Source organism: Lagenorhynchus albirostris, chromosome 15 (assembly GCF_949774975.1).
Source record: "Lagenorhynchus albirostris chromosome 15, mLagAlb1.1, whole genome shotgun sequence".
NCBI classification, from domain to species: Eukaryota; Metazoa; Chordata; class Mammalia; order Artiodactyla; family Delphinidae; genus Lagenorhynchus; species Lagenorhynchus albirostris.
In genome coordinates, this window is record NC_083109.1 from 16,301,534 (window position 1) to 16,314,603 (window position 13,070).

Here is a 13,070-nt window from a genome sequence, read left to right on the forward strand (position 1 = left end):
GGGAAGACTGAGGCCAGCAGGGCTCTGTCACCCATAGAGACCCTTGGGGGTGGGGAAAGGGCAGGTGGGACTTTGCCCTCAATCTGACTGACACCAGAGGCTCTGTCCTGGTGAAGCCACCACCAAAGTCCACTCCAGAAGGCCTGGCCCTGGCTTACCAAGTGTAAGGAGAGACAGGCTTGTTGCCAACTTTTCAGAAGTTTTATTATAAAGAAATTCGAGAGAAGCACTGTGCACCGAGGCAGACATTTGCAGGGTCAGAAAACGGCTGCAAACATTAAGAACCCAAACCCAAACCGAGCCCCCAAAGCACGCACACTTCATGATAAACTGCAGTGTCGTTCTCGGTTGTTCCTTATAAATAGACAGAAGTCGTTGTTGGCCATTTTAAATAAACGTATGATTAAAAAAAAAAAAAGCGCAACGTCTCTGAGTGTGGCTATAAATCGTCCGGTTCCTGCTGTACAGACAGACGATCAAACGGTTTGGCCGCTTCTTTCGTGCACATCTCCCTTAAGATAACACTTAAAAAAATGTGCTAAGGGTCATAGAAAATGCTTTTTACCTTAAAGGAATCTACTTTTCCCCCACCCCTCCCCACCCTGCAACAAAATAATCTTACAGGTGTCTTCAGCACAGTTTCTAAAACACTTAGTCAACTAGTACTTACACGGAGCCAACAGTTTATGTTTCATAATGTCTTGTTTGCACTGTAAAACCGTATTTGCACGTCTGGGGCGGAGCTGGTCCCTGCCCTATGCATCTGGGGGCGGGTTTCTGCTGCAGAGTGATCCATCCAGGGGCGGCTCACGCGACTTTGGGCTGGGGCCAGACGTCCCGACGTGGGGTACGGTGGCAGGGAGAGGAGCAGGGTCCACAGTAACCCTGGAGCAAGCAGGTCGGGGGCGGAAGGTTCCTGCAGGTTCTTTGGGCTGGCGGCGGGCGGTGCGCTGCCTCTGCAGAGTCTGGTGGGAGGTTGAGGAAGAGACTCAGCCCGGGGCCATGGTCGTGTCACTGCTCTCTCTTCTCCGGCACCCTGCTTCCTGCCAAGGCCTCTTTTCTGCTGTCAGCCCTTCAGGCTCTGAGCAGTGCCCTTCCAGCAAGCCTCAGGGAGGAGAGGGAGGTGGGCTTAGGTGAGGTAGAGCGATTTATCCCTGGGGAGGAGGCTGGGGGAGAAAGGAGAGGCTGTCAGAGTGGATGTGACACCTCCACCCCGCCCCAGGCGCCCCCCTGGCCCTCAAGGGCCTGGACACAAGGCCCAGGGCACATCAGGACACCTGCTCCCTGGCCCTTCACGCCCTCCCTGGATTCGGCTGCCCCTCTGAGGATGAATGAGGGTCTGTCCTGGCCCCTCCCTGACTACCCACTGGGCAGAACCGAACACCCCTCCTGGAATCCTGGCAGGGGACCACCTGGTCCTCAGCGGATACAAAAAGCTCAAACCTCAAAATGACACCAAGTCTGTGCTGTGATTGGTGCCCAGAGCTCCCATGGGATCAGGCTGAAGCCAGTCTCCAGCTGAGGCCACGCCCTCGCTAAGCTCCCTCCCTGCCCCGGTCTGCTTCCCTCCCCCACCCCGTCTCCTGCAGGTTCTCCCTGAACATGTATACATCGTCGAGGACACCCAAATCCCTGCCTCAAGCTCTGCTTCTGAGGAAGCTGACTGAAGACAGATGGCTTAGCTATGAATGCCATGTCAAGCACTTGTGAAAAAGAACAGGATGGAAGGAAAACCAGCAAGAGTGAAGACAGGCCTTAGTTTCCCCTGCGGGCCTGGCAGCAGACCAGCTGAGTCCCTCTGGGGCCTTGTTTTGGTCCTCTCCTGAAGACGACGGGCACCCGGTGCCCAAGAGAACCTCCTGCAGGGCTGACAGTGACCTGCGGTGTCCCCCTTGTCTTTTCCCACCCTGTCATCCCGTCCTCACGCTCCACGTGTAGGCAGGACAAGGGCAGCACCAAGGGCGGGCGAGTGGGGTGAGGGCCGACCTGCAAGTGCTGATGCCACACTCCCCGCTGGGGTAACTGCTGTCCCAGTCTCCGCTGCTCGTGGGGTTGGATGGGCCAGGGGAGCGGGATCCGGAACCACTGGGGAACTCAGAGATGTGAGGGAAGTCCTGCCGAGGTGGGGAGGAGGCGGTGAGCAAAGGAGAGAGAATGGGGTGCATCTCAGGCAGCAAGAGGGGACGGGGGTGTGTTCACAGAGACACCTCCCCGGCTTATAAGAAATCTCCGCTCTGCCTCTCTGCCTGGAACGCTTCTTTCTTTTCCCTAGTAGAGCACGTTCTGGAAAATTCAACCCTTGTCTTAGCTACATGGGGGGGAGGGGGTGACGGACTTTCTTTTCCTGGACCTCAGTTTCCCACTCTGTAAAATGGATTTCTTGGGCTGAGTGACCTCCCAGGGCCAAGCAAGCCTTGTAATTACCAGTGTCTGTGGAGTAATTAGGGGGATCTGGCTTCAAAGGCTTTGGGGAGAGCCAGGAGCTAGGGTTGATCTAGCAGAAGCCACAGTGGCCTCAACCCCTCCAGCCAGAGAGCAGAAATGGACAGAGGCTGAGGGAGGAGGGTCTGAGGTACCCTAAGAATCTGAAGAATCTGTCTGGCTACTTGCCAACTGTTCTCCGCAGCCAGAGCATCTCACGCAAGGTGTACTTGCCCCATTTCACAGTTGCGGTAACTGAGGCTCAGAGAGGTAAGGTGCTAAGGCTGAGGTCACACAGCCGGTGAGTGACAGGGCCAGTATTTGGAATCCCAAGCTGCCTCCCCTTTCTGCAAGGGGTCCCCGAGGGGCATGTTCTCACTGGACCCTGCTTACCTGTGGCCCTGGAGGTGAGGGGCTCACGGCCAACTGCACCTGGAGTGCCATGGGAGCGGGCAGGATGGGAGGCTGGGGGGCTGGGGACATGCTGACAGGTGGGCTGAGGAGGGTGCCCTGGGTGTGGGGCGGCAGTGGCAGTTGCTGGTGCAGGGGGCTGCTGAGAGGGAAGGAGGGGGGCGGTGGCGGGGATGCACTGAGGCCTGGCAGCAGCGACTTGGAGCCCAGCGTCCGGGCAAGGCTGGCGGGGGAGGCCCCGCTGCGGAAGGCCTGCAGGTCGGATGGCGTCAGGAAGGAGGCCAGGCCTGGCATGGCGTACATGGGCTGCTTGGGTGGGAGCATTTTGGCCGGTGGGTTCGCCTGAGTGTTCTTCGTCTCACCCTGGTCGGGGGAGCTCTGGAAGGAGACAGACACCAGTCACTCTGGAGAAGGAGCATAAGCCAGAACTTGGGCCACGAGGTTGTGTGGTTTTGTCACCCACTGGCGTGGCTCCTGGATGGCCCTCAGGCCCCTGGGGAAAGAGCTGGGGACTCACCAGAGATAATCCAGGGTCGAGCACACTTGGCTCTGACAATCCAACCACCCCTGCTTTAATCCCTGGGGCCTCCCCTGCCCACGGGTGAACCCATGCTTCTCAGCCTGGCCCGAGGGGCCAGCATCGTCCAGCTGGGCTATCCTCTACTTAGGCTTCTCCCCAGCCTCTGCGCCTCAGTGTGGGCCGTTCCCTTGATTTGGGACACCCTCTTCGCTTGGCCCTTTATGGCCTAACCCAGAAGCCATGTCCTCTGTAGCAGCTTCCAGACCACCTGCTGCCCCCCGTGGACCACACAACCACTGCCAGTGCTGAGCCTCCTGCAGTGCTGGGGCTGAGGAATGAGGCAGAGAGCGCAGGACGGGAGGAAAGGCCACATCTGAAGACTGGCAAAACTGGGTCTCAATCCCGGTACAGCCACCTAACAAGCTGGCTACTCACAGGCAGGTCGCTTAACTCCACTGTGTAATGGGTCCTTCTTGGAAGAATTAAATGAGATGCATGTACACTATGCATGTAAAGCACGAGCTTGGCACAGAGGCGGTGCACTGGAGAAGGGACCACACTGGTCTTATCCATCCCTCCCAAGACCTATGGTGTTGACCATTCCCGCCTTGGTTCTTGCTCTAACCCTCAAGTGGCCCCATTCTTATCAGGGCTGGGCCTAGGGATCCCAGGTGTTACCTTGGAGACAAGGCTGGCCCTGTAGGCTGCCAGAGCCTTCAGATACTCCTTCTTCGCTGCTTCGGTCTTCCTCTTGTAGGCCTGAAAGATCCAAGATGTGGGCAGTATCGAGGAGAGGTCAGGTGGTCAGCCTGAGCTCACAGGGCTGGTAACTGGCATTTACCTCGGAGCTAGCTCTGCTCCTATTCTCCCTGCAGGCCCCTGAGAGGAGGCCACGGGCCTCTGGTCAGCGGATAAGAAAGCTCTGGCTTGGACCCCAGACTTTTAAGAGTTGGAGGCCAAGATGGATGAAGATGCCTGTTCTCATTTAACAGATGAGGAAGCAGAGGTCCAGTTTTTTTCTCCACTTAACCAAGTGGCTAGTGAACGCAGCTGCAAAACAGCCAGATCAGAAGGGTCCTACCTCCCCAGCTTACAGATGGGCAGACTGAGCCTAGCAAAGACCTCTGCAGGAGCCTCTAGTTCCAGAGGCTGGGCCTGGTTCCAGACCTTCCAAGTCTGACCTCAGAGGCTTGAGGCATGGCCCAGAAAGGGACGGAGGCTCACCTGCTTCTGCTCCTCTCCCAAGCTGTCCCACATGGAGGCCACGATTTTGGACACATCCCCGAAGGTTGCACTGGGGTTCTGTCCCTTGATGGCGGCCTGAGTGTCTCTGAAGAAAAGCGCGTAGGCCGACACAGGCTTCTGCGGCTCATTGGGGTCCTTCTTCTTCTTCTTCTTTGGGTTCTTGGCCTTTCTGCCGGGGTCGGCGGAGGGTCTCTTTTCTCCCGACATCTGCCCGGGTGAGAGGAGTCAGAAATCAGAGAAGTCCGGGACCTCCTGCCAAAGGGGACCTGACCCAGCCTCAGGCAGAGCTGGACTTTCCTCAGCTTTTCCCTGCTTGCCCAGCCCTGCTTATACACAGGCAGCACCTGGGGGCTGGCCCCGCTCCTCCCGGGCTTGAACACACACACACACACACACACACACACACACACATGCATGCACACATGTCCTGGGTATGAGCCCTGGGTTTTTCTGTTTTCTTTCTTTCTTTTTCTTTTTTTTAAGTCTAGTACTGCATTTTTCGTTTAACTCATCAATGAGAATCAGCATGATGGTAAAGTTGATTCAAAGAAATACAAGAGAAAGAAACTGGTTAATGCCCTGGAGAACAATAAAGCTATCACCTCTGGGGCTTCTAGTCTTTTGTACTGGACAGAAGTCATTTGTGTCTCTACAGGGAAAAATTCATTTGCCTTGTAATCAGACAAAAATCGTTCACATCTTCATTGCTTTTCCCCCAAGTTAACATCTTCCTTTACAGAGTGTAAACCCCCTAATCAATAATGAAGGAGGAATCAAAACAAAGGCACAATCTCCCAGAGAATCAGGTAATTTTTGAGAGTCTGTTAGACGATGCTGTACTATGCCATTGAAAGAACGTGCAGTTATCCGTTTTTGGACTATTTCCAAGTTTTGGATAGATATATTTTTCTTAACAGCTCTCCCCTCCTGTGATCACAAATAATCCCCAAAGATTATCCTTGATTACCTAAGATCAGTCTCTTCCACCACATTTCAGCTGTGTGATTTGGGTCCAGTGGCTTAGTCCCCCTGACCCCCTTTGAAGTTGTTGGATGGAGTGAGGTTAATGGAACTGTCGCCAGGTGTGGCCTCACCCTGGACACCTGGCCTCTGATGCAGTCAGACGCCAGGACCACCATACTGTGAGCACCTCACTTAGGGCTTCCAGGATGCGGAGCGGGTGGGAATACCCCCCCACAGACTAGGACTCCCGGGCCACCCAGGGACCACGGATGTTGCTCAAAGGCCCTGGATCCTGCCGCAGAGACCATGGCTCTATGCACCAAGGAAATGAAAGTGACGCCATGAGCTGATAAGGAAACTGTGGGCCAGTGGATAAGACTCAGGCCTGCGCATCTGAGGGATGGGGAGGGGCGGTCTGTAGCCACACTGGTTCTGTTCCTGAGTGTTTCTCTGCAGCCACTCACCTCCCCAGGCCTCAGTTCTGTCAGCACCGTGGCAAGGCTCTGACAGGATAGGAGATGCGGACGGACGCGCCTTGTAATTGATGGAGAGCTGAGCAGATGAGGCACTGCAGGCGGTTAAGGGCACGTATGCTGGAGCCAGATTGCAACTACCTTGGTTTAAATCCTGGTTCTATGACACTTGATACGTTACTTAACCTCTCTGTGCCTCAGTTTCCCCATCTGCCAATCGAAGATGATAAAGGCACCTACCACATAGGGTTGCGATGAAGGTGACGTGGATTAATTCCTGTCGTGTCCTTAGAATAGTGTCTGGCCCGTGAAAGTGTTTTAGAAGGGTTTGTTAAATAAAAAGAAAATAAAATTAAAACTGCCCCCACCTGGACTACAATAGAGACCAAGTTATCCTGAGGATGTAGCTGGACCAGGATCCAGAGGTGCCCACCCCAGCCTGGAGGTCAGGGTACCTGCAGGATGGCATGGGTGCCACGGTTACTGCCCAAGGCCTCTGCAGGGCCGCCACGTGGAAAGGGGTGAGAGGCCCTTATGAAGAAGAAAGGGAGGGAGGCGTTGTGGAATCAAGCCTGGATTCTGCCGGCGACTCATTGGGAGATTGCGGGCATGCACATCCACCCCTGGCCTTTCGGGGCCTCTGTTTTCGTAAAAACAAGATGCTCTTCGACAGGGAGGGAGATCTAGAGTCAGTGCAAAGAAAGGATGGGAGCCTGGACACATGGTGAGTTCTCATCCCTGACGTATTCTTGAAGAGGCAGCACCACCCCTGGTTCCAGGGATACAGGGTGGGCCACGCCCCCAAGGGGGGGAGTCATTTTTAGTGCTCCATCCTGCAGTGCTGCCCAGAGCACTGCTGGACCACGCATCTTTGTGGTCCTCCAAAGTGGGCCAAAAAGGCCAAAGTGGTCATAAGACATGGCCCTGAGGATCTTGCCAATGCCATCAATGCCATCAATGCCACTGAAATGACCCATTGGCTATTCAGGAATAAGACGACATCACGTTTATCCAGAATTTTCCTCCTTTTTTTTTTTTCCAGCAAAGGGTAGAGTTATACTCTTCTAGTCTTTTCTAGAAGTAGGTGATGACCATTTCCATGCAGGGCCTGTCCCCTTGCTGACAGGAGGGCATCTTAAGCCTTTGCATCTCCATCCCTACGTACCTTGAAATGCGCTTCCGACTCCTCCTCCTGAGTCGAACTGGAGGGAGACGGGGTCGCTGACTTGCTCCCTGGGGGTGACGGGGAGCTGTGGGCGATGCCACTCCGGACGCCCATCTGAGAAATGAGCTGGGACTGGCTGAGGGAGCTCATGTGGCTGGCCAGCATCGCCGGGCGGCCCAGCAGGGGCCCTGGTCGGCCCGAGTCATAGGCAGCAACCTCTGAGTGGACCATCTCCTGGATCTGAGAGAAGAGGAGATTGCATGTTGAGTTCGAAGGGACCAGCACATCTGCATGTGTATGTACCAGACTCAGAGGAGGGGGTCCCCTCTGAGCTGTGGCTTCCCCATGGATCGCCCACAGGTGAGGGTCCATTCTATTCCGACCCCTGCACAATTAGATGCACCTCTGGGGGGTGCCCTTCTGTTGATAGTCACCCTGGACAGAGAGTCAGCATCTCAGCCCTTGCTAGAGAGCCCAGTCCAGCTGTGAGGAGATCATTTTATGATACTGGGTTTTTCTTCCTGGAACACAGTGTATCTTTGCATTTATTCACTATGCAGCGTGATAGCAAAGAGCATAGACGTTGGAAGCCGAATGCATTTTGAATCCTGGTTCTGCTGCTTATACACTGGGTGACTTTGGCCAAGTTACTTAACCTCTTTGTGCCTCAGTTTCTTCACCTGAAAAATGTGGATAATGATTAAATTTACCTTCTAGGGCTGTTAAGGATTAAATCTGCCTGGCACATAGTAAGCCCTATCTTGTACGAGGGTTTGTTAAATACATAGAATAAATAAATCCCTTAATAAAGTTTGCACATTTTTCCCCCACAGGTCAGTCGTTTTCTTATTATCTATTCACCATGATATTTTCTAACTGGTTATTTTTAGAATATAAAGCAAGCTACTAATTTTTATATACAGGCATTTCTCATACTAAACACATTTAGAATAGTGTACACTTTTTGCCTAAAAATTACATACACACACACACTGTTCAGTGAGGCATGCCAATTTGCATAGTCTTACAATTATTTTTATTTCCTCTGAATTTGTGGTTAAATTCTAATTTTATTTATTTACTTATTTATTGCGGTACACGGGACTCTCACTGTTGTGGCTTCTCCCGCTGCGGAGCACAGGCTCCGGACGCGCAGGCTCAGCGGCCATGGCTCACAGGCCCAGCCGCTCCGCGGCATGTGGGATCTTCCCGGACCGGGCATGCACCCGTGTCCCCTGCATCGGCAGGCGGACTCTCAACCACTGCGCCACCAGGGAAGCCCTAAATTCTAACTTTTAATATCCAGTATCTGTGTTTTCCTTTACTTGTTCTTCGTTAGGGAGCCTCATCGGTTTTCTATTTTATTTTGTGGGATTTTTTTTTCCTCCTCAAAAGAATCAAATTTCAAATTTGTTTATCAGGTCTACTCCTCCGTTTTCTAATTCTTTAATATCTAATTTTATCTTTATTAATCTCTTCCTCTGATTTTTACATATTTATTAGTGTTGCTTCCCCCTCAATTTTGGGTCGCATTTTCAATTCAGTATTTTCATTCTCAATGTTTAGAAGTAGGTTTCATGCTATGAATTTTCCTCTGAACATGACCTTAACGTTTCTCAGACTTCATCACGTGAGATTTTCATTATTGTTCTTTTTGATGTATTTATTTTTAAATTTCAGTTTTAATTTCCTCTCATCCAATCGATGTTTAAGAAGAGTTCTGAAATTTCCTTTTTTTTTAATTTAATATAATTTTTTAAAATTTTTGGCTGCGTTGTTTCTTCGTTGCTGCGCACAGGCTTTATCTAGTTGCAGCGAGCGGGGTCTACCCTTCATTGCGGTGCGCGGGCTTCTCATTGCAGCGGCTTCTCTTGCTGCGGAGCACGGGCTCTAGGTGCGTGGCCTTCAGCAGTTGCAGCACCCGGGCTCAGTAATTGTGGCTCATGGGCTTAGTTGCTCTGCAGCATGTAGGATCCTCCCAGACCAGGGCTTGAACCTATGTCCCCCTGCACTGGCAGGCGGATTCTTAACCACTGTTAACCACTTCCCTGTGCCACCAGGGAAGTCCGAGTTCTGAAATTTCTGTGCCACCAGGGAAGTCCGAGTTCTGAAATTTCTAAGAGGTCAAAACTTTTTGTTGTTTCTTTTCCTTTTGCTCCTAATTTCTAGTAACAAACGTGATCTAAGAATATGATCTGTACTATTTGCACTTTTGAAAATTTATTCAGGTTTCCTTTAAGACCCACATATGTTTAAATTTTGTATATATTTCACAGTATTTAAGGGCAAAGGGGAGCTGTGTTTGCAGAGTAATATAATAGTGTGACATTTCTCTGTCTTATCAGTGGTGATTATATTATTTCGATTCCTTTGGTTTGTCAAAGTTGCCTACAACTTTCTGCTTCCATCAAAATCTCCCTTTAATGCTTAAAGTTTTTGTTTTGGGAATTTGATGTTGGTTTTTATTGCAAAAAGAAAACTGGCAATTATATCTTCATAACGGATTAAACTTTAGTATTATTATAAAGTGTCTAATTTTTGCCTTGAATTCAGTGGAGTCTGATATGGACACTGCTATCCTTGCCTGTATATATATTTGTCTGAATTTGTTTGGCGTTTCTTCATTTCTGAGGAACTTTCTTTTTTACGTGTCAGTTTCCATTCTTTCGGGTTATCTTTGTCAAATGTTGGTTTTTTTGTGTGATGGTCAGCTTTAGAAAAAGAACTGAGTTGTTTCTCTTTTTCATTATGTCCTGGAAGAGTATAAATAACAAAGAAATGATTATTTTCCTTAGAGAACTGAAAGAGTTTAGACATAAAAACATCTGAGGCCCAGGGCTTTTTGAAAGATTGATTTTCACAATATTTGCTATGGCTAATAGGTCTATTTTAGTTTCCACATTCTCTTGAGTTAGTTTGGTTTTATATATATATATATATATATATATATATATATATATATATACACACACACACACATATATTTAGAAAATTGTATACTTCATCCAGATTTTAATACCAGTAGCATAAAATTAGGATACCATTACCATATTTTTAACCTACTCTATGGTTTTAAATCCCCATTCTCAATTGTAATACTGTGAATGCATGTTGCTTTTTAAAATTTTCCTTCTCAAAATTTATATATTTTTAACTGTCCAAAGAACCAGTTCTTACATTTAAACAAATCTATTTGACAACTTTTCTGATCATTATTAAATTTTGCTTTTCTCTCTATTAATAGTAACTTCGGGTATCATGTTGCTTTTTATCTAGCTTTTCAAATTAAACAATTTACTTATTTTCACATTTTCTTTTTTAATAATAGAAGTAGCTAGGGCAGGGGTTCAAACAGGGACACTTTTGCCGTGTAGGAGATGTTTTTGGTTTTTAACTGGGTGAGGGGGGTGCTGCTACTGGTGTCTAGTGGGTCGAGGGGCCAGGGATTCTGCTCAACACCCTATAAAGCACAGAATGCTCCCCAACAAGAGTGATGTACCCAAAATGTCAACAGTGCTGAGGGCGAGAAGTCCAGCTCTGTAACCATGATGTTTTCCCCCTGAGGAGGACTCTAGCTGAATCATAGAAATATTTTAAAAATATTCTACAACTGAAGATCTGATTTTCCTTTTTACCCTAAAATTATTTGGAAAAGAGTCTTTATTCATGTAGCCTTTTGTGACTGTGGCCAGGGAACATAACATCTAGGATTTTATCTTTGTGGTACTGAAGTTTTCATTATGGCTTAAGATATGATCAATTTTTGTAAAACTTTCATGTGCCTCTGAGATAATGTTTACTCGGTAACATACACATTTCTCTATGTGTCTATTCAATAAACTGTTTTGACTACTTTAGCTGTGAAATCTCGAGAAAAATGAGTTTAAGCCTCCTACTACTATTGTGTTCCTATCAGCTTCGCTATAGAATTTAAACCGGTTTTCTTTATATTGATGTGGTTATTCATTCCCATATATGTCCCAGAATGCTATATTTTCACACGGCTTCTCCTTGTTAATTTTTTTTAAAGTATGTTTGCCTCAATTACTGTTTCTATCTTAAATCCTACTTTATCTGTGGCAATTATCACTTTCTTGATTTTTCCACTGTTTTATTTACTATACTTCCATAAAAATTTTTTTTAAAAACCACAGTGAGGTATCACCTCACATCTGTTAGAATGGATATTATCAAAAACACAAGAGATTACAAATGTTAGCAAGGGTGTGAGAAAAGGGAACCTTTGTATACTGCTAGTGGGAATATAAATTGGTGTAGCCACTACGGAAAACAGTATGGAGGTTCCTCAAAAACTTAAAACTAGACTACCATATGATCCAGCAATCTCATCCCTGGGTATATATCCAGAAGAAATGAAATCACTACTTCGAAGAGATATCTGCACCCCATGTTTACTGCAGCAACATTCATAATAGCCAAGACATGGAAACAACGTAAATGTCCGTGAACAGATGAAGGGATAAAGAAAATATGGTACATTTTACAATGTTATTCAGCCATAGAAAAGAAGGAAACACTGCCTTTTGTGGCAGTGTGGACGGACCTTGAGAGCATTAGGCTAAGTGAGATGAGTGAGACAGAGAAAGACAAATACTTTATATTCTCACTCACATGTGGGTTCTAAAAAAGCTGAACTCAAATTGAGAGTACAGTGGTGGTCGCCAGGGCGAGGGGGTTGGGGGAAATGGGTAAAGGTGGTCAAAGGGTACAAACTTCCAGCTGTATGATGAATAAATTCTAGGGATCTAATATACAGCATGGTGACTATAATCACCAATACTATATTATATAATGAAAAGTTGTTAAAAGAGTAGATCTTAAAAGTTACCACCACATACACACTTATTATGGTAATTATTTCACAGTATATACATGCATCAAATCATCACGTTGTATACCTTAAATATGTTAAATCTCAATAATACCTCAATAAAGCTGGAAAAATTTTTGAACACTTTGAACAAAAGGTAGATTTTAAAATCTATTCTCTAAACATCCTTTTCTGTTCCAACATGTACACACTCCTTTTTCCATGAATCTTAAAGAAGGATCTGACATTATTTCTTCAAGGGCAAATTGGCCTTGGGGCTCTGTGTTTAGGGCTTGTTTTTTGTTTCTTTTTTTTTTCCTTCCCAGCTGCCTGTTTTAGAATTCTTCAGTCAGGTATACCTGAACTCAGTAATTTAATATATGGCCAACACTTGATAATGGCAGATTTTGAATTTTTGCAAATCTGCTAAGTCTGAAATGCTCCCAAAGTTGTTCTAATTTGCACTGCCCTGTTTACTAGAGAAGTCAAACATTTTTTCATTCGTTTCTTGGCCATTTGGGTTTCTGTTTATACTGCTGGTGGGAGTGTAAACTAGTAAGATACACATTTTAGGAAGAAATCTGATAATCTATATCCCATAACCTAGCAATTCTATACCAAGATATTTACTGTAAAGAACTTTCCCACATGCACAAGAAGACATATATACTGCAGGAAACTTTAAAGACTCTGAAATGGGCAAATGAATGTTCTTTCAATGGGTGTTGGCTAGTCGACCTCAGGGTTATCTGTTTCTATAGAAATGTGTGCCTTTGTCTTTGACTAGGCTATTTGACAACTTTGTAAGCTGTACAAAAATGATATTAGTGCAACTTATTGTTTTATCATTAAGTTTTTTTAAATTGTGGTAAAATACACATAAGATAGGATTTACCATCTTAACCATTTTAAAGTGTTTCACATTTTTGTGCTACCGTCACTACCATCCATCTCCAGAGCTCTTTTCATCTTGTAAAACTGAAACTTTGTATCTATTAAACCATAGCTTCCTGTTGCTTCCTCCCTACAGCCCCTGGCAAC

General features: G+C 47.4%; 1 protein-coding gene across 2 annotated transcripts in view; it reads right to left on the reverse strand.

Annotated features, from left to right (window-relative positions):
* Nucleotides 1–657: 657 nt before the first annotated feature.
* The window catches only part of TOX2 (TOX high mobility group box family member 2), a 131,913-nt gene continuing 119,500 nt past the window's right edge, over nt 658–13,070 (reverse strand). Inside the window, exons 4-9 of one of the 2 annotated variants that reach the window (XM_060123355.1) lie at nt 7,199–7,438; nt 4,577–4,804; nt 4,031–4,111; nt 2,815–3,210; nt 1,987–2,114; nt 658–1,166 (exon numbers count right to left, since the gene is read on the reverse strand). In XM_060123355.1, coding sequence (XP_059979338.1) covers nt 1,130–1,166; nt 1,987–2,114; nt 2,815–3,210; nt 4,031–4,111; nt 4,577–4,804; nt 7,199–7,438 — 1,110 coding nt within the window. In that variant the 3' untranslated portion in view covers nt 658–1,129. The remainder of the gene's footprint in view (nt 1,167–1,986; nt 2,115–2,814; nt 3,211–4,030; nt 4,112–4,576; nt 4,805–7,198; nt 7,439–13,070) is intronic. The other variant, XM_060123356.1, reaches the window with a different exon arrangement.